Raw genomic sequence first — 25,538 nt, 5'->3', positions numbered from 1 at the left:
CAAGGACTATCAAAATTATGGCAGGCTAAAACAAAGCAATTTTAAAGACTCTGTAATGGGATGGAAGGAAGAATTTATCTCCACTTAAAACAATTTTCCTAACAGTTTTTCTCAAAGAAAATGTATAAGTACTTATGAAGACTAGCATCTTCAATTATAAATTAAACCAGATTCAGGCAAAAGCCATTATGCCTAGCCTTAATACATTTAGGTTGAAGCAAGTCTTTTCTTCCACAGCATTACCACAATCTCTGATTAGCGATCTCCTTCCTACTGAACGCTATCATTTTGACACATTAAAAAAAATTCTATATCTGCTTGTTTATATATATAGCATTTTGTTTCAAAGAGACCTTTAAAAGCTCTGGGGGGAAGGTCTAGGCAGTAAGACAAAATATGTACACCAAAACATTAACACATGCTATAGGAGAAGGGCAAAGCTACTTTAAAAAACAGATATTAAACGAGAAAACTTTTTCAGATCTTCAATACATGTTGCTTGGAAAATGGATTTACTACCTGCTACTTAGCAAGATGGGAAGTTGATACATTCACAGTTGAGGCAACTCTGACAAGAGCAAAACTATTCTTATGCCATCACTTTCACCCAGTCTCACCAAGAGAGTTGATGCTAGTCACTACTATAGTTAGATACTTTAAATCCCAAAACAGAGGGAGCAGACCAATACCTGGACACTAAGAAATCTTAGAAGTCTAGAGGGTTGCCAAAAATAAAGAACGTGCCAAAAGGTAGCGCAGGACAGGAGGAAGAGGCCATCTACTCTGAGATGATTAGAATCACTCTCCAGCAGTGGGTTTCGTGGCAGCTAGCAGCTTAGAGTAGTGGCCACAGCGTCACTGTGGGCCCGCCCCCTCGGGGACCGCCAAGGACTTACCGATGTGGGGCTGATGAGCCGCCGCCAGTGCGTACTGCTGCTGCTGAGCTGCGGTCAGCTGCTGGACGGCGAGCGCATTGGGTCTTTGGAACAGCTGAAGGAAGAGAAAGACGTGATGAGGTTAGAGAAACTATCTCATGAAATAATCTTAAAACCTCTCTGAATAGAAATTTCTATAAACCCTTGTTCAGGAATGACATTTTTAAATAAAAACGTTATCCTGCTCTACTCCAGTCCCATTCTGATGGTATCAGCAAACTTTATAGTAAGGTTTTCCCTCTCCTTCTCTACCTCCAGTGGGTGCACCCAGTTCCCGTGTGCCGCCTACTACCTCACAGGTTAGTCTGCTGTCCCCTGAACCACAAATAATCATACAAATGCCCAAACGGCTGTCAACAGGTCTAAGGGTCCTGCCTGATCCAAGGCACACTCAAAATTAAATTTACTGCAAAAATGACTTACACCACATTGCCCCTAGTGCTGTCACCTCTCTTCAGCTCTTTTAAGAAGCCCACAAACACTTTGAATTAATCCTCACGTTTTGGAAAGGAAAGCAAAAAAGTGTTCATTTCGTCCTCTGGCTATCTCTTCCCAGGGAAATGATATTGGATACCTTCCTCAACTAGTGGCTTATCACAATGAATAAATTAGATTGGGGGGAGGGGGAGGGTTGGGCGAGCCTGATGGTGGGTATTACGGAGGGCACATATTGCATGGAGCACTGGGTGTGGTGCATAAACAATGAATCCTGGAACACTGAATAAAATAAATAAAATAAAATAAATTAGACAGCTGCCAACTTTTGGGAGCCCTCCAGTTTCCTAGATACCTATTCTTTATGTGTAGGAAATCAAACAACAGAAATACAGCTGCTCCTAAAAAACCTGGGTTATGAGCACAGACTTAGCACACTTCTTAGTTCACAGGAACAGGAAAGGAATGCAAAGGCCCTGACACTAAGAATATGCCAAAATTCTTTCTTACTACAAGGTTAATCATTCACTCATTCATCCTACAAATATTATGAAACCAATAACATAATATTATGAAACCCTCTAGACTTCTACCTGTGCAAGGGACTAGGGATGCAACACTGCCTAAGACGGTGACATGTTAGCCTGAATAGTACTGGTGCAAAAAAAGGGGGTTCTCGATTGCCTTGACATGCCACCTTTCAGAAAGTCATACTGAAAATGTCCTCATTCGCTAAGCTCACTGAAGGCACCTCCCTAGGAAGGACCGTCAACCTCCCTACCTGCTCTTTCTACAGTTTTTGGTAGGTGAGCCGACATCACTGGAGGACATACAACAGACACCATGGATCTTAAATAACAGATTTCCTCATGAAGAGACCTGACTGTTGTAGACATTAAGAGATAATGTCATCCCACCAACTCAGCTTAATTATAATCAGAGCTCGACATGTAATGTTATCTTCAGCAGTGGAGAGACTTTATTGTAAGTAGGCAAATTTAAAAAAAAAAAAAAAAAGGTGAATATTTCGAACATACTAACCAATGTCACCTGTTACCTCTCTTTGTAAATATTCTTCTTTCTAAATACCAGAGTATAATTAGCCTTTGCCTTTATAGTATGAAAGGAAATAAAAAGTAATCATGTACAGATTTCAAAAATACTTTTTGAGTTTTATTTTCAAAGGTTAAAGAAACAAGAAACTTCATTATGATGCTGGTAAAAAGACAAATACTCCTTTAGGGGCAATGATGAAATATCAAGTCTTCAAAAGCAATACTGGGATTTATAGACCAGCCTATCAAAACAACTGTTCACTCCAGGAAGGGAGCCAATCAGGACTACTGGGTAACTGCGATCTTGTGATTTTTCCAACTTGTTTTTCATGTGTCTGTCTTGCCTAAAGGACCATGTTCCACAGTATTCCTACCAACAGGAAACAGCTCACCCAAGAGGGGCAGCCAGGAGGGAGAAAACATTACAGTAAAATAGTGGAAAGTTGTTTCTAAGCTTTTTCCAACTCTGTAAAAATACCTCATAGTTTCACTAGATATGTACTGTATCTTCACTGGGTCTCTGGAATTTTCCTAGCCCCAAGCCTTTTGAAATATTTAACATATCAGACACGGATCATTCTAGCCTCTTCCCTCTACACTTCTTTGCCCTGCTGCAAACAATTCACTCAACATTTTTTGAGAACTTATTAGTGAGGTGCTATGACATGGAGCCAGAGAAATAAAGACAGTGTGTTGAGAACAGAACTTCTGAAGTGATCTCATTAACCAAAAACAGTACTCACTGCTATGCCATCTAAATTATCCCCACTTCACAGGTTTTTAACATGGCATAGAACCCCTTAACTGTATGTGTACCATATATATCCAGTCTGTTTAAATACCAACCATTTTGCACAATCTTGGTCTGTGAGTCTCAGCACCACTTCACCGTACTTTGAGAAGTAGAAATTATTACTCTGAACTAAAAACATACAGGTCCTCCAAGAGCTCCCACATATTCTGTGTTTGAGAGTTGATTGATATCGCAGTGATTATGGTGAATAGAGAAGGAATTGTTTTCTTGAATGCATTTTGCAGTAAACAATTAACAAAAGTAAATTATCATCTACAGCAAGCAGATTTGATTATAGCATAGATTACAGCAATTCTGGCACATTCTCTTTATGTAAATGGTCCAATATTAACTGGAAATACAGGGTATTCAAAACAAAATTGGGTAATTGGCAAGTAATGGATTCCAAAGGATCCTGAAAAACTCATACAAATGCCATCTGCTGGGCAAAGCACTGAGCTCTGTTAACATTTTTGTCATTTTCAGAAAGCAAGCCAATGGTAACTGAGAAACACAATACTGTGAGATTTGGAGAGCACGCTTGTTTTAAAGGTGGTATAATGGTAAATGTGCCACTACTGATTACAATATACTTGGGTTGAATTCTTAAGTTGTTCAAGACAGTGAATGCAAGGGAAAATATTATCAACTACTTCAAGCTCATCAAGGTTCCCAGTAAGAAACACTGAAGGCATAATCTGGGAACTACACAAGCAAACTGATTTGACTCCCTTCTCTGTCACTACAGGACTTTTCAAAAGATAGCCTGCAAGGTTTTTATTCCAGAAAGGGGCAGTCAGAAACACCCACTATAGTGCTAAGTGATAAAAGACAGCTACCACTGTTATTATATTGTTATCAATAATGTGTTGGCATAAAAACAGCTGCTGAGTTTTCAGAATATGTAGTAATACCTAAATATGGAGCTGATGTATGTGAAAGACTGTCCCCCTCCCCCACCAAAATAAAATGTCCTGCCAGCCCTGGCTTCTGACCAATTTAATGCTATATACACAGTGGACAGAGGATAAGAGCACAGACTCTGGGGTCAGAAAGCCTGGATTCATATCTCAGCTCCAATGCGGACTATATGACACAGGGCAAAGATAATCTCTCTGTGACTCACTCCTCTCTCTCGAATAAGGACAATAAAGACATGTCTAACACGCAAGGTAGCTGGAAGTATCAAAATTAACACACATAAAATTAACAGGTAAAACACAAGCTAGGAACAGTCCTTTATGTGTGTCCTTTCTGATGAATGGGGGGAGTACCCCTATACAGACATGGCCCTTCTGTGAGACACCTCTTACAGCTCCTTCCCCAACAGGGCAGCTCAGGATGAAGAAAGCAGAGGGCAAAACTCCTTGGAGTGAATGTTAATTTAAAAAAATCCCAGGGGCGCCTGGGTGGCTCAGTGGGTTAAGCCTCCACCTTCGGCTCAGGTCATGATCTCAGGGTCCTGGGATCCAGCCCCACATTGGTCTCTCTGCTCAGCAGGGAGCCTGCTTCCCCCATCTCTCTCTGCCTGCCTCTCTGCCTACTTGTAATTGAGCTCTCTGTCAAATAAATAAATAAAATCTTTTAAAAAATAAAAAATAAAAAAATCCCAATGAGGGATGCCTGGGTGGCTCAGTCAGTTAAGCGGTTGCCTTCGGCTCGGGTCATGATCCCAGGGTCCTGGGATGAGTCCCACATTGGGCTCCTTGCTCAGTGGGGAGCCTGCTTCTCCCTCTCCCTCTGCCCCTGCTCATGTGGTGCACTTGCACTCGCACTCTCTCTCCCTGTCAAATAAATAAAATCTTAAAAAAAAAAAAAAACCCAATGAGTTCATGAGCATGAACTGCTGTCAACAGGTCACAAAAATAAAAAGGAATGAAGAAAAACTTTTGTTTTGCTGTGGAAGAATATGCTTTACCATATACTCCATGTACAGAACACCACAAATGCAACTGAATTTGTAGGTGAGACAGCACCACATATAGAAAGGCTTTGTTTTTCTAGTACTAGGTCCAAAGAACAGAGTCCAGAGCTAGACACCAGAATACAGATGTTCCCAGCGCTTGTAGTATATGACCTTCAGTAACTCTCCAAGCTTCATGATGTCTTAAGTTTCTTATCTGAAAACATTTAGTAGCCCTATCCCATGGGGATGTTATAAGGGTTCACGGGGAGAAGATCTTCAAAACACTGAAGGTATTATTACATCAATGGTGGGACTATAATCTTTTAAGAAAAAAAGTTTATCATGACAGCCAGTCTTTAGTACATGAAATATGTGAAAGTCTGCTACTGTCTGAAGCTTCCAGATCAAAGCCCATTTTCAGCCAGGTTATTTGAACAACTACAAGGATCAACAATGATTTATGGATGAACAGGTACATATGAACCACGCTGATGATATTGTGAAAAAGAAAACTTCTTTACATTTCCTTAGCAGATGGAACATTTGCTATTTTGATTCCAAAATAATCTCTTAACAATGTGGGGGGGGGGGAAATAAACATGTCCTTCTACTAAGTAAGTAAGTATCTTTTGAGGAAAATCAGAAAATCCCAGGGGCGCCTGGGTGGCTCAGCGGGTTAAAGCCTCTGCCTTTGGCTCAGGTCATGATCCCAGGGTCCTGGGATCAAGCTCCGCATCGGGCTCTCTGCTCAGCAGGGAGCCTGCTTCCTCCTCTGTCTCTCTCTCTCTGCCTGCCTCTCTGCCTACTTGTGATCTCTGTCTGTCAAATAAATAAATAAAAATCTAAAAAAAAAAAAAAAAAAAAAAAGAAAGAAAGAAAGAAAAGAAAATTCCAACAAAGTCCAAGAGCAATAAAGGTAAGCTTCAACTGACCCAAACTCCTAAAGTCAGTATTTTAACAGTGACTATACATGACACTGATAAAATAACCTTCCTCTCACTTGTCAATTGAAAGGAAAGCTGAGAATATTAAAGACCTATATTAAAACTACACAAACTTGGCTTCAGAATAATGACATCTAATCACTACCACACTTTTAAAACCACTGTGTGCCACTTCCTCTCCCATCTGTCTAGGGCTGTGAGGGAATGAATCTGTACTTCAATTATGATTTCCGGAGTATTGTTTCTTTGCTAAAATTCATGTTTAACAGGTGAGAGTTTTAGTACATCAGTATGCAATTTTGTACAACATGCTGCATTGGATTATTTTTAGATTAACTGAATTCTAAATAAAGAGTATCAACAATTAATCTTATTAATCTATAAGGATGTAATCCTGGCTTTGGTTTCTGCTACGTATGATTGTAATATAATGAAATCTAGCAGTAACTTTATAAAATATATTTAGGGAAATATAAATAATTGTGTGGTTCTTCATTAAAAGAGAGAAGATAGCTCGTGTACCATAACACAAAATGGTACAAACACATTATTATGAACTGTCACTGTTTATAATGCTCACTGTTCACTGTCCAGAATTAAGGAGAAGACAATGAAGAGAAAGTGAGGGAAAGAGGGAGAATACTCTATCAATGAACATTTCAAAATGCCCTAAATTAGGGGTACTTAAACCCCAGATCTTCATACTTGGGATAGGTAAAATTATCCTTATTTTCATGGAATTTAGCATGTCCTTCGATTATGACTGTAGGCAACAAAGCACATTAACATTAGCTATACACTTGTGACTTAATCACCAATAGAAGTCACATATGGGGTGCATGGGTGGCTCAGTACATCAGTCGACTTGACTTCAACTTTTTTTTTTTTTTTAAATTTTTTTATTTATTTGTTAGAGAGAGAGCGAGCGAGCACAGGCAGACAGAGTGGTAGGCAGAGGCAGAGGGAGAAGCAGGCTCCCCGCGGAGCAAGGAGCCTGATGTGGGACTCGATCCCAGGACGCTGGGATCATGACCTGAGCCGAAGGCAGCTGCTTAACCAACTGAGCCACCCAGGCGTCCCTGACTTCAACTTTTGACTTCAGTTCAGGTGGTAATCTCAATTGTGAGACCAGCCCTGCCTCTGGCAGGCCGTGCTCTATATGGAGCCTGCTTAAGATTCTCTCTCTCCCTCTCCCTCTGCTCCGCCCAGCCCATCTCAAAAAAAGAAGAAAAAAAAAAAGTCACCACACATTTTCATGTTTCTTTACAACTATTAGACATCCCAAAGCCACGTTTATCCTCATCATGATCACTAGGTATGCCCACTTCTGCTACATGCATTTGTTTGATTAAGTAGATACATATTCAATTTGTTAAATATTTCATAAATATTGTTTTGTTAAATATTCTATAATATTTCTATATAACTATTTCTTTTGTAAACCTACTTATACTAAATATATCATTCACGCAATGCAGCCCACAGATCTCATCAAACTGCTAAGGGGTTCATGGCACAAAAAAAGGAATCCTTGCTTTAAATAAATATTAAGTTTATGATAAACAGTGACTAGACAAGTAATTTAACTAGCCAAAACCCAAAGTATCCCTAAGTACCACTAAGTTTGTAATGAACTACATGAAAATTACCTTTCCTGAATTTGTAGGCTGTTCTATACTATATATCTCAATAGAAATTGATACTAACAGTTTTATGAAACCAAATCAAAATCCCTATTGAAAGGAAATAGGACACAAGAATTATTTTGTCAATTTCCAAACCAGATCCCATCATGAAATCACATATAAAGCTACCTCAATAACTATAGCAAGTAACTCAAAACTTTAAAAAAAAAAAAAAAGCCAATATTAAAAAGCAGAAATGTGTAGAAAAACACGTACTACACTAGATCTGTGGTTCAATCCTCATAATCATTAATAATGTCTGAGACTCAGGCCCGGCTCTCAAGCCTCTGGGACCTGGACTCAATAGCCCAACGCACCAAGTTGCATTTCCCTCTAAGTGTGCCTTCTACTGCTGTCAGCCTATAACTACACCATGCTCATTTCTATCTCCACAAGAGATACACTGTGGAGTGTATATTTCTATACATTACACCTGTCTTTCAACGAAGGTCTATACCACCTTGGTCCCCATCGAGCCCTCCCATGTTCTGACAGCATTCCCGACCATCCAGTTTAGCCTTAGTTCCCCAACTGCCCCATACAGTTGCACATAAGACGGCCTTACTAGGAGTACCAGCTCTGTTCACTACCAGCAGAACCAGATTCCTGGTAAGACGGCCTTACTAGGAGTACCAGCTCTGTTCACTACCAGCAGAACCAGATTCCTGGAAGGACACAATCTTCAATAATTAACTGATTAATACAGGTAAGAAATGTCTACAGTTGCTACTGAACTAACAGCACAAAAAAACTAAACCATGGTAATTAAGTCATTCCTCCTTAGAACTGTCTTGTCACTATCAGGCAGCATGGCAAAGTTGCTAAGACCCACAACTCCACCTGTGCAACCTCACAGGTCACTGTTTCCCAACCTCACCCCACCACCTAGGATGACTACTACCTTATCTACTGATCAGACACCTGTTAAGTTCCCATAGTAACCCTTTAAGTTTTACTATTTCCTCCAGTGGAATTTTCACTCTTTTCCTTATATAAACAAGTCTTACAAGGCACAGCTCAAGATCTTCCTCTTCCAAAAGTCCTTCCTTCCCCAGAATTGAGTATGATCTCCCTTGTCTAAGGTTCTAGGACCTAGGCAAGTTCTAAACTTGTCTTTGAGTACTCCCTTGCACTAGTTAAATGGCCAAATGAGTCACAATACCCAAACTGAGAGCTACGGGTGGGGGAACCCTTTTCACTCATGAAAGATATGCTCAGCTACAGGTGAGAACAACGCAAACAAAGTTACAATCCACAGTCCACAAATCTGTGAGCTCCCTGAAGTTACCAACAAAACTGGATTTCAAAAGAATTACGTACTTTTTTCATCAGATGGCAACAGAGGTTGTGACTCTAAAAAAGAGGTAATTTCCTGGATATTGTGCAGGTCTAGTTACAAACATGAGCACAAGCTTAGCGGGTTAGATCTAAAGGACTTACATAGTAGAATACAAGGTAGTGCCTCAAAGAGTGGCTTCCAGACCTCTTAGAAGGCTAGTTCCAAATTTCAGTTTAGGTAAGTGTATTTAATCATGGGGGTAATCTGAGATACTATAATAGGAATATGTAAAAAATTTCCTGAAAACTTGGTCTGCTAAAGCAAGAGCAAAAGACACAGAAGAACAAGACCCAAGGAGTTTACCCTCAAGGGGCTTATAATCTAGCAAGGACTGTTAAACAAGAAAGAACATTGTGACTCCAGTTTCAAGGGAAGCACAAAGCACTACAGAGTTCAAAGGAGACAGACAAACTCATTGATATGGAGATCAAGAAAGCTAACAAGCATTGGATCTTCAAGAATGATAATCAATTAAAATAGTAAAAAGGGAAAGGGGAGTAAAACACAATGGAGAGCAAAAGAGGAGTATTGAAGGCATAAAATATAAGATCAAACACCAAATTCCAGTAGAAAAAAGGATCCTACCATCTTTTTTTTTTTTTTAAATTAGATTTGACAGAGATCACAAGTAGGCAGAGAGGCAGGCAGAGAGAGAGAAAGGGAAGCAGGTTCCCTGCTGAGCAGAGAGCCTGATGTGGGGCTCGTGGGGCTCGATCCCAGGACCCTGAGATCATGACCTGAGCCGAAGGCAGAGGCTTTAAGCCACTGAGCCACCCAGGCGCCCCAGGATCCTACCATCTTAACAGCTACTCCTGCCTCTATGTAGGAGAATGTTAAGAGGTTAAGGGTCTTGAAAACACTGAGAAGTCTTGGCCCAATGGTTCCCAGGCATGCTATTAGGGAGCCCACTACATGACCATGTAAAACAATCTACTCAGAAAAGCAAGAATTATGGGCCCACGGAATAAAACAAAAATGATCACATTGTGTGTTGGTGGTCTACCTACGTAACAATGACCCTATGTTACTACAACCAAGGCATGAATGGGAAGCCAAAAACCAACAATATTTTAACTTCCAAAATAGTAACATTCAGCTTCAAAAATTACTGAAATGGAATATTTGGTGAAGGCATCCCAGGCTTTATAAATCTGAGTGGGTGTTATCTTTAATGTAATCATGTTAACTGCTTGCGAGTTTGCAAAAGGATATATCTGTTCAAGTTTTTTTTTTTTTTTTTAAAGGTTTATTTATCTGTCAGAGAGGGAGAGAGAGAGAGCATGACCAGGGGGAGCAGCAGGCAGAGGGAGAAGCAGGTTCCCCACTGAGCAAGGAACCCAATGTGGGACTCAATCCCAGGACCCTGGAATCATGACCTGGGCCAAAGGCATATGATTAAACGACTGAGCCACCCAGATGTCCCTGAAGTTCTAATAATTATCCAGTCTCCCAAAACACTGGCAAAATTAGTTTGAAATGAGAGGTCAATACATTAAAAGAGAATCCCAACTCTGATTATGAAGTAAAGAACAATTCAGTAAAAGAGCATCGGATTTTTCCTCACAAGAGGTTAAACACAAACACTTCTTAAACAATAAGCAAAGGGTTTGACTGGATTAGATGAGAAATGGGAAGCTAAGCACAAAAATAGCCAGAGTTCTAGAAGTTCAGACCACAAAAGACAAAGTAAAAGAAAGAATTAAGAATTCAGATAAAATTTCTTGATATAACCAGGCTAAAGAATCCTGATTAGGAGTAGCCTACACTCAAGAAGCCTGGGTGGTTCAGTCAGTTGAGCATCTGACTCTTGATCTCAGCGCTCAGGTCTTGGTCTCAGGGTTATAAGTTCAAGTCCCACACTGGGCTCCACACTGAATGTGGAGCCTACTTTAAAAAAAAAGTAGCCTACGCTCAGAAACCTCAGTTTAGACAGAGAATTACCACACTCCTATCCTAAGCTTAGCAAGCTTAAGTCTATGTGGTAACAGTGTCCCCTACAAAGCTGAAGTCTAATCTATTTTCAGCACCTGAGGTAATTTCTGGCTTCACTCAAATCTGTTGTTTTGAGGATTCACTGTGAAGGGGGGCAAAACAGTGAAAGAAGAGAAAAAGCACAAAAAATCATTCTTCCAGAGAGATGGCACATCTATTGGGAACCACAGGGAGAGTAGTGGACACTTAGAATTTACTCTCTCTAGAAAAAGAGTTTGTTAATTAAACCTAACAGATCTACCTGATATGACCAGAGCACACATATCACATCATCCCTTAAAGGGATTTCCTCTTATAAACTTTATTAATGTTACTATTACTGTTATTAATGTTAATTCTTATTAATATTAGATGGTTAGCTTTATCATCAAAATTCATTTAAAATCAACTATTTATGACAACAACAAAGGAACAGACCATACATCAATTTCCCCCACAGACACAGAATTTCTAACCAACAAAATGAAATTTTAACCTTTCAGGCCTAGAGGTCTGTATTTATGTTCCAGTCCAAAATTAATGACTATCAGAAATTCATGGCACATCAAAGTGCTTCCAGCCACAAGAGAGCTCTTGTGGTACCTGACAAGATGGGGAAGCTACCTGCCCCCTTTTATAATTCAGACAGCTGGGGGTTTTTTTACTTAAAAAAAATTAAAAAGAGGGATCAGTAAACCCCAGAGTTCGGCATACCATGCCTTTAAAACCAGAATGTACACATATAATGTCTTCCAAGGATTTATGAAGAAAAGAAAGTCACATAATTTCACTGTAGAGATTTACACTGAGTGATTTGTGTTTTTCCCCTACTCGTATTTTAACTCTTTTGAAAGGTAGCAGGTATGTTTGTTAGCTATAGTTACTCACTTAATTAAAAGACATGACTAATAAGACAACCTCACACTGGACTCCTGCCAGCAGTAGGTAACGGAGTTTACTATTTTAAAAACAAAACCAACAGCATCACAATCTTATTAATCTTCAGAGAGATCAATTTAGCATCCAAGAGGACTGTGTCACAAGAGGGAACACAGCCTCACCCAACCCCCCAGGCTCTGGGGTGACAGAGGAGCTAAAGGAAGTACATGTGGAGCACAGTGCTCTCTTGCCCATACTCATGGGAATCCTCCTCTGGAGGGGAAAGTACAGAGGCTTTGTGTGCCCACCTCACTGTCGGGTTAAGAATGGCTACTACAGCCTATAATAACGCCACCCTCCTCCCTCCCCCGCATTCTTAGTCACTTGCATCACGTGCTGGCTGGAGGAGAGCAGAGAGAGTGACAGAGAGACACACACAGTACCTGTTGTTGAGAATTGTAGTCAAAAAGTCCCACAGTTGCTGCTGCTGAGTCCACAGGTACCTGCGTGCCTGAATAATCAAACTGAAGAGGCTCCATGCCCACATGTTCCATGGGGTCCAAGGGGACACTCTGGGACTCCATGTTGGAGAAATCCTCCACAGGCTTGGCACCATTGGTGCTGGTCAGCTGGGCTAAGCCCTCAGAACCATTCTGGTTTGGACCCAGAAGATCCACTTCATTAGCAGAGTTCTGGCAATTACCAGGGGTACGGCTAAACAGAGAAAGTAGAGGGCATTAAACCTTATTTTGAGCGGGGAGGGACACTACAGCAACCCCAGTTTAAAGACGACGTCCTTGAACACACTTTATCATCAACATAACTTAAAACTATTTCTACAGAACAACCAGAGACACTTTACGGTGCTTGTATGTTATATCCTATAAAACAACTCTTCTGTTGCTTGCCTTCCCACCACAACCCACCCTGTAAACTCACATTAACTAGTATTAATTTACAATCCCTTTAACCAAAGGGACCAGATTTGAGGAACAATGAATGAACTGGAAAAAAACACTGCCTGTGGCAACCATGCAAACAAGATCCCAAAATGCAGGTAGTAAACCACAAGCCCCTCCCCCCAAAGTAACACCTACTCTCTAAACAGAGAGACAATGGAAAAAGTAGGTTCTGGGGGAAATTCCATATATGAGAATGATTCTATTTAAAAAAACCTTTTTTACAGGTGAAAAAAACTTTAAGTATTATCTTGGTACTACTGTTCAGTGCTAAACCTGTCTCCCATTTTCCCCTTCTAAGAAACTAGAAGCAAAGCCATTACAAAACAGTACAAAATAAATTCATTATCTAGGAGATGTCCCTGCTGAGGAGACAACTCTAAGAATTAAAAGTAGTGTGAGAGGATCATTCATCATCCAAACCAGGATACTCCTAAGAGCAAAAAACGGGACACTGTTAATAAATATCCTAGGACATGGCAGAAATGAGTACTGCCTCGGGTGACCCGGGACATAGGATCTCCCTATGTAAAAGGACTGCAGGACAGTGTAATTTCAAATCAGAGTAATACAGAACGCTGTTACATTCTAGTAAGGGGAGCATAGCCTGTGACTACACTCTGTGCCCCTCAGTCCTAAAAGAAAGCCTACAGCTGGTACAAATTACAGCTACTGCCGTATTCCCTCTCACACACATGGCTTATCAGCACTGCCCCGCCAGAAGTCAAACACTACCAACCCCTGCTACGGGCTGCCTGAGGTTCAGGATGGAAAGGCTACCACTTCATCTGAAAGACGTTAGGTAAGTGGTTGTTACTCTGTGCCTCAAATTCTGTAATTCTTTATACTCACAAGGTTAACAAAGTAAATTAGGAATACTGAACAACTGAATGTTGTTTTGCATGTGATGATCCAAAATGAAATTTAATTTTGGCCTCAGTGGGTATCAGGATCAGAGATAGATGTGTGTGTGTTCAGACACACATATATTAGCTTTAGACTAACATTAAATTATTCAAAATTAAATCCTCTATCTGTATATCACTGACCAAGGATTTTTACATTTTTAAAATTATATACCATCACTAAAGGTTACCTACATAAATGAAGAATAACGCCAAGTGTAGAAGACAAATGTGCAACATCATCTGCAAAGTGTGTGTATTGGATTATAGGGTAAAACCTTCAAACCAATCATGACCAGAGATGGAATGAGAGCATCCATGGAAGGGAGACGACTAAGAACAAGTCATGTAAGCTGCACCTCTGGTTCTTCAAACTGAAGAAAAATGATACTGACCCACCTACCTCCCAGGGAGTTTAAGAGTCTCAAATAAAATAACGTGTACGTTTTCAACTGTTTCTCTCCACACTAACATGCCAGAGAGAGGGGACACGCTTCCATTAGCGACCATGGTTACTCCCAAGCTAGTTATTTGGGAGAAATTTAGGGAAAGTCCCAAGGCACCTATGCCAAGTGATTTTGATATTTGAGAATCACTAAAATATTTATAGAATCATTCTGCAAATAATAGAGCCCTACAGAAATGCAAAAATCTATTGTTCTGGCAAAGCACCAGGAATTGACGGCTCTTAGAAGTTCCACCTTGCCAGTAGTAAATTTACAGTCTTGTGGTATGGCCTGCATTGGACCCAATCCTTAAAAAGGACAGATAAGGAAGGGGGGGAACCCCTAAAATCCAAATAAAACTAAACCAAAACAAAAACCCATAGCCCCCATTCAAAAGTCAGAAGTGTAAAACATACAAACCTAAAATCTTTGACGTCTGCATCAATCCCATTCTGCACTGGCAAACCATTGGTCTTGTCCATCACATCACCCTCCTCCTTCAAATCTCCTAGCTTATCTCCATCAAACGCACCCTTGTTCTTCTTGTCACCTTTGTCGTTTTCATCACTGTCTGCATCCCTTGGGCCCTGTTTAAAAAATAGCTTCAGCTTCACTAATCATCATCAACTAACAATAGTGGGCAACCACTGTGGACACGAGACTACACTAAATGCTAATTAAAACAGGGTAGTGTCCGTGCCCTTTCAAGACATTACAATCTAATTAACAGACAACACAGAGGCAGGAACACCGCAGAAAGTCTTGCCAAATGGGGGAGACAGACATACAATTATGTTACAGAGTTTAGGACAGTCTTACCATACCCAATGTCCCACCATCCCATTTTTTCCTTTCTACCTGAAGCCCAGCCACAACTCTACATCTCTTGGTCCCACCTCTCTACTTCCAAATCTAACTCTACAGTAGCACAACTCCTAGTTAAGCCCCAGGTATGGCAGCTAACAGTATAGTTGGAAAGTGATAAGCCTACAAAAAGAATTTCCTACTTCACCACTGCCTATGTAAACTCCCTTACTTCTGAGTACTGAGCTAAGTGTGGTCTGACATCATTCCAATTCAATTACCCTCCACTTCACCTTGGGACACAGGCCCTGCCAAGTTGTATCACCTACCACCACCCCAGCTCTACTCTCCATCTCAGGGCTTTACTGCATCAATAATTCACCCATCATCTTTCACTTTGTTTCTAATCCTTCAAAACATGTTATATCTAACTGTGAAATTCTTTCAAGAGTACTCTTAAGTGCTTATCTGTTGTCTTTCCCTCTCTGCCTGCCCCATACCAGTTTATTTTGAGACTACAGGGAAGCCCCTTCGGCTGGATCGCTGATGCAGCAGACTTTGTCTCTGAAGTGTTTCAAACTACAAAGACTGAGAGATTAGACCTAAAGAATTGTTTTGGTGCCAAGTACACCGATGCCTTCTCTTCTAAGGAAATAAGGTCTGTCCCCTCTTGCCAACATTTTACATTAAGACCGTGACATATAAAGCAAATGTGCCTTAATTTCCAAAAGGAAAAGAAGATCTGGTAGAGTAACTTGACATGGTTCACAGAGCTTTGTAGAATCCTACCAAATGGTAAGTAACCTTTGCTTTCATAAAACTGGAGAGAGGCAACCTTGCTTGTCCTCACCATTGACTTCTGGACCAAATTAAAGCTCCTGGCAAAAGGCAAGAACCAGTGAGAGAAAAAGATGAGAGCCACTTCACAGCATTTCCAGTCGCCACAACCAAATTTCACTGGGGTGGGGGAGGATGAGTAATGGAGGCTGAAGGAGAGACACTCCGTTGTGAATACACAGGCCAGTGATGCAAAATAAACAGATGTTCTCAGGGCAGTTCCCAGAGATCTCTGGCCCAGAAAGGGTAACTCAGGAATCTTGACATTCTTAGAGTTTTCACCTATCGGTTGTTAGCCCGTTTTACTTTCAAAATTATTCTCTGTTCAAGACACAGAAAAAGACTTCATGGCTAATGTGAACTAAGGAACACACCCAAGAAGGAACAAAGAAAGGATACACAACTTTGTTTCATGTGGCATCAAGATGGTAAACTACTGTTTTGGCAGCCACTGAGATGTGACCTTCACAGCAGAATCTTCGAAGTGTAAGACTGCTATTGGTTCAAGAGGAGTGAATGACAGCCAACTGAGCACCACAGCGAGATCCTAAAGCAGAGATGGGAATGGAATAAGATCCTAAAGACAGAGATCTTTGAAAACGTCCAAAGACAATAACTCCCTCCTACTGCAAAGGTAAAACTGATAAAAACCGTGTATTCACTTTCATATCCCAACACTGAGTGTAGTGCTTAGCAGAAGTTCAAAAACTATGACAAAATAAACTGAAATGACCAAAAAATCCTGAAAAACTGAACCACTAAAATTAGGAGGATCCTCCCACTGTCTTTATCATAAGAGTCCAGGAGGTAGTGACAGGGTCTAGATAACAAACAACTCTGCCTGCATTAGCCACTATTAGTGTATTAATTTAAATTAATTAATTAAAAGTATTAATTAAAAGGATCATCCCACTGACACACGTAAGTAATCTTCTATAAATCTACAAATCAAGTCACTGACCCAGAAGGAGCAGCCCAGCTCCAATTTCTCATCAGCAGTTCCAAAGGTCTGCAGGCAAAAACAGGAAGGAAATGGGATAAAGCAGCAGCAGGAAGTGTCACCAACAAACGAGGAGGCTGATGACAGGGGAGACTCACTCGCCAAATCAACAAACACTCTGCAGGAGCTCTCCTGAGTGACCCTTTAGAAGGGCTTGCAGAGAAGCTGCTGGGCTGGCTCTAAGATGACTGTTCTGGAAACAGTCCCTGATACTTAACTTTCTTCACTATATGCCAAGGGCTAGATTTTCAAAGGAATCCCTCGGATGGGCTGTTTTTCATCCATATTGTACAGTCTATTCCTATAAAATATAGCTTCCTGGTTTTTTGCTATAAATTCCTCAGAACAGCAGGTTCCTTCTATCTGAAGGTGAGGGGGCCCAAGGGAGGCTTCCGTTCCTTATCTGGATGGTCACTGGGTGTATTCATTTTGTAGAAACACACACAGATGAACATTTATGACTTAAACACTTTTCAGCACACAGGTCGTATTTCAGTAAAAAGTTTACTTAAGAGAAAAAAGTTCAGTAAATCAACAATAGCCCTAAATAAAAACAGCTGACAAGTCTGATTTTTAAGTGATACCCAAGAGCAAAATGGGAAGACTTTTTGTCAAAAGTCAGCTAGTAAAAGAGAATACAGGGTTCAGAATCATAAAAAAGGTCTCTTAGAAATGTGAACACCCTAGAGAGGGAAGAGGGATAGAAATGGGCTGGTATATTTTATACGATTTTTACAAATGTTTTTAATATTTAAGATAAGGATAGGTATTCACAGCTATGTGGTCTTGAAGAAAGAGCTAAACCAGATTGCACAGAACCTACATTCTATCTCAACTGCTGACATGTACTAGCAGAGGACATTGGACAGGTCATGAAATCCGAGCCTGAGTTCTCTCATCTATAGCACAGGGATAACTTTGTTTACAACAGAGTAGTTATGAAATGATGCATATGCAAAGGATTTGTGAAGTATAAATCATTTTTACAAAAGCAACATGATAATTAGTAAAAGCTAAGCACTGGGATGGTATTTCTTCTGTAACATTATCCATGATATCAAGATTAAACCTCTTAAATGGCCAATTAAGTGGTTTAACTCTACTAGAAGTATATAGCCAATCTGGCCCTCCCAGGGACACTCATTTTCACAGTGCAGTGGCTGTATGGTTAGTGTTGAGCATCACAATCTTTTTAAAATTTACAAGTGTCTGGGCTCACACCCAGAGATGCTGATTTAATTGGTCTGCAGAAGCTCCCACAAGTGTTATAAAAGGCTTCTCCTCCAGCAACTCTAATAAGCACAAATGACTACCGCTGTAATTAAGTCCAACATAAGCATTATAAAGGCAGGGTTTTTGTTGGGCTTTTTTGTCATACATTCCCTAGTACATAATAGTACTGAAAAAGTCTATTAGCTAAATAAAAGAAAAAATAAAGAAGGGTTAATAGCATCTTTTTATTGTGGGCTTCCTTTAAATGAATGTTAACCCAAACCTGTAGTACTCACATACAAGCTCAATGAGTGTTCAAAATGCACATAGCCAAGCCCCCTCAAAGTCTCAAGAGTGGGGCCAAGAATGGTTCTGAGAGATCCCCTGTCTACACTGAGGCGCAAGGCTATATTCCACTGCAAGATAGCAAAGAACTGAGAGAAGAGCAGAAAGAGAGGAGAACCTTCTACTGTGGAGATTAGAATCCATCCATTTATGGATCAGCTTCCTCAAAAGCCTCACAGAACAGGAGGAATATTTCAGAGAGTATCTATTAATTCTGAATGAGTCAGAGAAATGAGAATTTAATTTCTCCTCTTACTGCAATGATCTTACCCACAAAGCTCCACAGAGCAAGTCATATTCAATGAGATTAGTAATTTTCCTCCCTTCTTTCTAAAAAGACTATTTTGCATATTTGAAATTAGAACAAAGTTTGAATCCAGGCCCTACCACTTCCCTTCTAAGCCTCATTTTTCACTGCTATAAACTCACGCGGACAACAGTATCAAAGGGTTGTTTCAAGGAGTCAATAAGGCAATTCATGAAAGTGAAATTCTTTTTAAAAAAAATTATTAAAAGTGCTTTACTCCACTTTCATATTTTTTCCTGTCTTTTTCAGAGACATCCAGCCCCCACTCTCCCAAAACCTCAAAATTGCTAGATATCTTATGTCTCTCCCCCTGGGAAAAAACTTACAGCTCTGATCATTAGACCCTTTGTCCACTGATTTCCATGAGGTATGTGTGCAGAACTGAGCCACGACCAACTACCACATTTCATCAAATCATCAATTTATGAAACGTACCATCATTTTATGTCCTGCTAAAAAGGAAATGCTGGCAATTAAACTATGATATATTACCATTTGAAAGATGCATCCCATTTTCAAAATGAACAAAGTGGGTAGGTATACACTTTAGAAACAGTGGAACACAGACTATCCCAGGCACTGCGTACATCATCACCTAACTGCAGGTGTACAGAAAGGTAAGGAGAATGTTTCCCTCTGCTGTGGTAACCACCAGACCCAGGAGGGGGGAAAAAACAAAAAAACATATCTTGACCATGCAGAATGGTATTTGTTATTAGAGATGAAAACAAAACAAGTTTTCTAAAAGTCGTCTGGTGCTTTTTTAACTTTTTATCTAGTCAGTAGTTAAAAGCTTGACATTATAAAGTAAAGCATGTAGAATTCTTGCTCGAGAGAAGCTCAAATCTGGAGGGGCTCTACCCTGTAGATGAAGTTTCTGAATGTGATCCATGGTCTTCTGGTAATTTAATCTTCCAAGAAGATTACATATTTTTCAAACTTCAGTGTGCATGCAAATCACCTGAGGCTCCTGGCAAAATGCAGGTTTTGATTCAATAGAGCTGGGATTGAGTCTGAGATTCTGAACTGGTAATATATAATAAGCAGCCAGGCAGTGATAATGCTACTGGCCCATGGACTTTGTGGAGCAAGATTCTGGCACTTTCATATACGGGGCACCCGGGTAGCTCAGTCAAGCGTCTGCCTTCAGCTCAGGTCATGGTCTCAGGGTCCTGAGACTGAGCCCCACATCGGTCTCCCTACTCAACAGCGAGTCTGCTTCTCCCTCTCCTCCTATGATCCCCCTCGCTCTCACTCCCTCTCACATAAATAAATAAAAATCTTCAAAAAAATAAAATAAAAGGCATTGTCATATATATTACACATCCATATGAATTAGACTTTGTGTGTTTTTATTTACTCCATTTCACAGATGAGAAAATTAAGTTTCAGCTGAAAGTCAAACCCCTGACTTCTAAATGCATTACACTGCACACAGTTTTTAAACAAAATCAATTAAATAGCACTGGTTACCTAAAACAAATGCGGGGAAGACTAGAAAAACCAGTTACCAAGTTTTGTGACCCAAATGAATTGCTAGGAGTGAGTGCGAATGCCTCCTCCAGGTCAGAAAGCAGCCAGTCTCTACGTACAAGTAGAAAGGCCTGCCAAAGGTAATTTTTTCTAAAAATCTTTCCTCTGCAAGGTTAAGGTGATCTTCACCTAAAATTTAAGTGGACTTCTCATTTCCTTAGGCACCATAAACCACAAAGGTAGAAATTATGATCCACTCTTCTGACCAGCTAGACTCCGATCTATTTGAAGGTCGGCTAGAATTCCAAAAGACAAGCAGCAGGGTCCTTTGATGGTATATTTCACTCAGTGGCCTCACAATACAGTAGTCACATGTGGTTTTATAACCACTCTGAACCATGTTTTGTTTGGGGAGGGGGGACTGTCTTATTCCAGGAATAAATAAAATAAAGTATACGAAAAGAAAATTTTCAAGACTTGACAGACTCTGACTTAACTGGTATTCTGAATCTTCCTATTATTCTGAAAACTGCCACCCTGAAGTTTTTGATGCATATGTAAAAAAGTACCAAAATTTTACAGTGGGTGCTAAGAACAAAATAGTGCTCTAGGATTCTTACTGTCCGCTTGAAAGTAATCTCATCACAGAAGCCGAAGTACTCAACTGAGAACATTTGTACAATCAAAATGAACTTAAGAAAACTCAGGAAAGCTAAACAAAGAGTTAAATACCTTCATTAAAGCTGTAAGCAAGAAACTACCTTACTGAAAGTGGAAAATCACTGTAGAATGAGTAGCTTACTTTAGTCCTAAACCACCTTTAACTGAAAAGTTATTAGTCAGAGTCTGGATTATCTGTTGTCAGTATCCAAGATGGCCCCTTAAGTGCTTGCCTGAGATCACATTCATTACACCATCAGAGATGATGCTTTCAGCTCTTGGAATTAAAATGGAGACTCTTCACGGTTTACTGCAGGTACAGCACCCAAAGTAAAAATATCTGAGTGCTCTGACCCATAAACCACCAATTGCCACTCTTAGAACAATTATCTACAAAGCAGCAGATATTCTCTCTTCCCTGGCCTCTGAACTCAATACTTTCAATGACAGACTAGATTTTTTTAAAAAGGCAGGGGGAGGGTCACCTTTTCCAAGAAGATGCTTGCATACCATGACACCAACAAGTGATTCAGGTTTCCATGACCAGAGCTTTGGTCAAATGTCATCCTAACCAACAGGCAGAGCAAAGCCAGGCCATGAAGCTGAAAAAGGAGGTCACTGATCCTCAGGCCTCCATCCACCAAAAGATTGGACATGCAATGTTGTAGCCTGATGTAACCAACCAGTCCTCCTGGGTCACCCTTTAGATGCAACTCAAGTCAAAATACACCACAGTATTTCATTACCCATAATCTGCCCTCTGAGAAGAAGTTGGAACACAGATTTGGAGCAGTTTCATTTATCTTCATGCAAACCTCAGAAGCACAGTAAATTATCTGATTGTGAGAGTTCAATTTTCCGACCTCTTAACCTTCTGAGATCTCAAACTCCTCTGGTGACAATACTGTACAAGAGCTAAAAATGACCAGTCTCTTAGGACAACCAAGGATGAAAGCCACCTTTACAAAATGAAAAGCGAGACAATGAAAGCAAAAGATAACACGCCCTATCATAAGATGGACTGCCAAAGTAATTGCTTAAAAGAGAGAAGCAGGCAAAAATAATAGTAATTCAATCCCAGTGTTTTATCTTTCTCCTAATTACAATTATTTTTCTGCCTGCTTACAAACTTTATAGTAAAACCCAGGCATGTGCCTCCTGGCTAATACCCCAGGATTAGAAAATGGTCACATGCATGAGAGAACTCATGGCAAGAGTCATACAGGTTCCAACTCACCACACCACACTGACAACTTACCTACATAAAATACTAACTTTTCTCCCACAATAAATAACTAGAAGTTATACACAGAAATTAGCAGGCAGCACTTCCTCTGAGAAATCTGCGCTCATGAGATGGGTAAAGTGTGAGAACAGAAAAAGAGGTGAACCAAGGATATGGTGAAAGAGAAGGAGTAACACCACCCTTCCCATGGGACAAGAAGGAAATGATCATTTTGCCCAAATCCATTCCTCACATCCAAAGGGTAGATCTTACTGTTCCCAAGGAATCTCTCGGGAAGGTTCAAATAAAGAAGGGCTCTTCCTAGCTGATCTGATCTATGTACGTATTTGCAGTGTCAAAAGACACAGAAGCAATCAGGTCAGCTTTGGAAGATTCAAGACAAAAGCCCCAGTTCAGTCCTTGATCCTCCCAAGGGTCATTATAAAAATAAAAGATCCTCTTCTGGCTTAATTCCTCACACCAAATTTCTAGGTGTGAAACTGGGAGAAATCCAATGCACCTTCTTAGAGAAGTTAATCTTTTCTGGTTTTCCTGTGCAATTAAAAGCTCCAGTCATATGGGAAGTGTCAATGGCAGCCGAAGCATCATCTTTGGCACGCCTAGAAGAAAGTTAACACCATATGGATTCCGGTTACCTTAAACATCACCTCTTCTCATGCCAACCAAGTCAACATTCATTTAAGGTCCACTAACATATGACGGAATTGTACTTAACACTTGAGGAAGCTGCACCAAGAATGAACTCCTGCTACTCTGAAGAAGTTTCAGGTAGAATGAGGAAAAGAGGAATAAGCTTCTGACACCTGGCAACAGATATAGGATGATAAAAATACTGATAACAAATGCTCTAAGGTAACATAAGATAGTTATGGAGGCAAAATGATTAATACAATTTGGGGGAAAGAAAGTCTTTTCTATGACTGCCAACAAAAAGGATTAGCTGAAAAAGACTTCACAGAGGAAGGATTTTGAAAAGGTCCAAAGCAAGCCAAGTCAGGAGGTAAAGAGGGAAGACAGATTCAGGCTCCATCAGGCTGTGTCTCTGGCTGTGTCCTGACTACCACATGGAATACAAAACCAGGCAGAGAACACAAAATAAGGAAGACTCAAATGGAAATACATCGTAAGACTTTCACATCTAGAGAGCTGATGACAAGAAAGGAGTTTTGAGAAAGAAAGGCTATCAAAGATGCTTGAGGAAGACTGTTTAAGACTTACATGGGAAGAGGCTAGGGACAGACAAGCTGCTTTGGCAAAAACTGAGCATCAGAGAGGTCAAATGGTGATGAGTCAAAAAAAAATATATACATATATATGTGTGTGTGTATATATATATAAAAATAACAGATCTGGAATTAACAGAACTTCGAATTTCCTAACAGGCAAGGTATAAGAGGCAAAGCTGTTCAAAGAGGGCCAAAGACCATACCATAATTAAACAAAGCAAACAAGAATGATCCTACATACCCGATCCACTTTAAGGATTATTGCGAACTGGCAAATCACTGCTCTCAGATCTATTTCCTATTGACCCCCAGCTTCAGCTTTCTTATTTTAATTCCTTCTCTTTTTATTTTTTTTTTTGAACTAAAAATGTCTTCTGATAGACCAATGAACTGAGAACTAGATTTCAGTTCTACCTCACGTTATGAATGTATCCCCCCCCAAAACATCATGTCTTTGTTTTTTAAAAGTTCAGTTTGCATCCCCTACTGTGTTTGCTGGCACCTAATTGCAACAGAAGTGTTTTTAAAATACACTGTAATTAGTGCTGTGAATATCTAAGGAAACTAAACAGGCATGTTTTGCTTTAGGGGGGTAAAAAAAGAGAGATATAGGAACAAGTTCCTCAAGCCAACTTACAAATCCTCCTTTTCTTAGACAGGAATCGCCCGGGGATGAGCTCAACACATACTCCACCATGCTAACGCCTAGTCCCCCACTCTCCGACCGTGGGGACAGTACAGAATTGACCTCACTGTTCACATGGAAACTCTGACCAGGTCTTCTCTGCACCATGATTGGCTGGGAAACTGAATGATCTACAAAAAAGATACACAAGCATGATACAGTGCAGCCAGAGGCTCAAACAAATTATGAGTGATGTCTCATGGATAAACCAATGACTGGGAATCAGGAAACCTGCCATGGTCAGGTGAGCCAAAACCTCCTATTGTGTTTTTCCCTAAGTATAAAATTCTACATAAACTAAGGAGAACGGAACATACTCCTCATATATCCGGACAGCAGAGCAAGACAGCAGTTCACATAACTGGTTTATCTAGCTATAGTGGATAAACTGTTTACCCCTTTCAAGTAGCAGAATTTCTTTTTAATATATTTTATTGGTAATATTACTAAAACAAAATGTGATTTTACTGCCCTTTTTAAAACCAAAACATAATTTGATATTTTCTGATGACTCACTGTCATCTGAGGTTCCATTTTTACACTGCGCTGTAACACAGCACATAGGCTTCCGGGTGTTGGGTCTCCTTCCTCCCTAGCCTCTGTTCTTTCCTTCTGCTGTCAGTGTGTGCCTCTACAGGTTCTCCCCATCCCTCTTCAGGGGTAGTCTGTCAGAAGAGCATCCGTGCCCAGTGACTTGATTTGGCCCCAACCACATTTACAAATAATCATCCCATACACAGTACACAGGGGAGCAAGGGGAGGAAAAAGAAACATGAACTTCAAATGGCAGGCATGGATTTTCTAATTCCAAGTATGCTGACAGCAGTACAGAACAAGAAGTTATAGCTGAAATTATGGTCATTTCAAATAAGACCACTCCCCTGCGGCTAACACTTCAATAAAATATTGAAGATTTGATTTTGTGTTAATTATGTTTTAATAAATTACATCATATAAGCTCCTTCATGGCAATTATACTACAGGACAGGACATTGCTTGACATGCTTATGTCACTGATGTGAAATTCATGACTTGCCAATTGCTGAGGAAAGGAGCTCTAAGACAGGCATAAATCACAGTACAGATGCTAGATCTAGATTACCTGATGTTCCCCAGGCACTGTCTCGCCATTGATCACCCAGGAATATTCCTTTTGGTCCATCTTTGCTGGATTCATCTGTTTCCCAAAACTTTTTACCTGGCAAGAGCTGCTGCAAATTAAAAATAATAGACGCTTTTAAAGAATTCATAAAGGATGAAAGTACAGCAGTCAACACTTTCTTTTAGACAAGGGTACTGCAGATGCTCATGTGTCCTGAAGGTCTTTACTCACGGTGTTCTGACTACACAGACTGTATATTAGGTAAAAGTCACAGAGAGGCCTAAGGCAAGGAGGGGCCACAGATCAACCCACCACAGTAGAGGCTCAGCTTAAATATCTAGAATCATTCACTTAATCTATGCCAAGATTTTTAATGGGGGGTGGGAAGG

General features: G+C 40.2%; 1 protein-coding gene across 14 annotated transcripts in view; it reads right to left on the bottom strand.

Moving 5' to 3' along the window:
- Positions 1 to 25,538, bottom strand: part of PUM1 (pumilio RNA binding family member 1) — a 138,127-nt gene that overhangs the window by 45,238 nt on the left and 67,351 nt on the right. For 10 of the 14 annotated variants that reach the window (XM_080803124.1, XM_080803120.1, XM_080803127.1 and 7 more), the window contains exons 4-8: positions 25,150 to 25,258; positions 24,000 to 24,178; positions 14,673 to 14,839; positions 12,386 to 12,656; positions 897 to 990 (exon numbers count right to left, since the gene is read on the bottom strand). In XM_080803124.1, coding sequence (XP_080659250.1) covers positions 897 to 990; positions 12,386 to 12,656; positions 14,673 to 14,839; positions 24,000 to 24,178; positions 25,150 to 25,258 — 820 coding nt within the window. The remainder of the gene's footprint in view (positions 1 to 896; positions 991 to 12,385; positions 12,657 to 14,672; positions 14,840 to 23,999; positions 24,179 to 25,149; positions 25,259 to 25,538) is intronic. The other 4 variants (XM_080803121.1, XM_080803122.1, XM_080803123.1 and 1 more) reach the window with 2 other exon arrangements.

This window comes from Martes martes, assembly GCF_963455335.1.
Source record: "Martes martes genome assembly, chromosome: 4".
Lineage (NCBI taxonomy): Eukaryota > Metazoa > Chordata > Mammalia > Carnivora > Mustelidae > Martes > Martes martes.
Note: the sequence above shows the minus strand (reverse complement) of the source record. Positions and strands in the feature narration are given on the sequence as shown.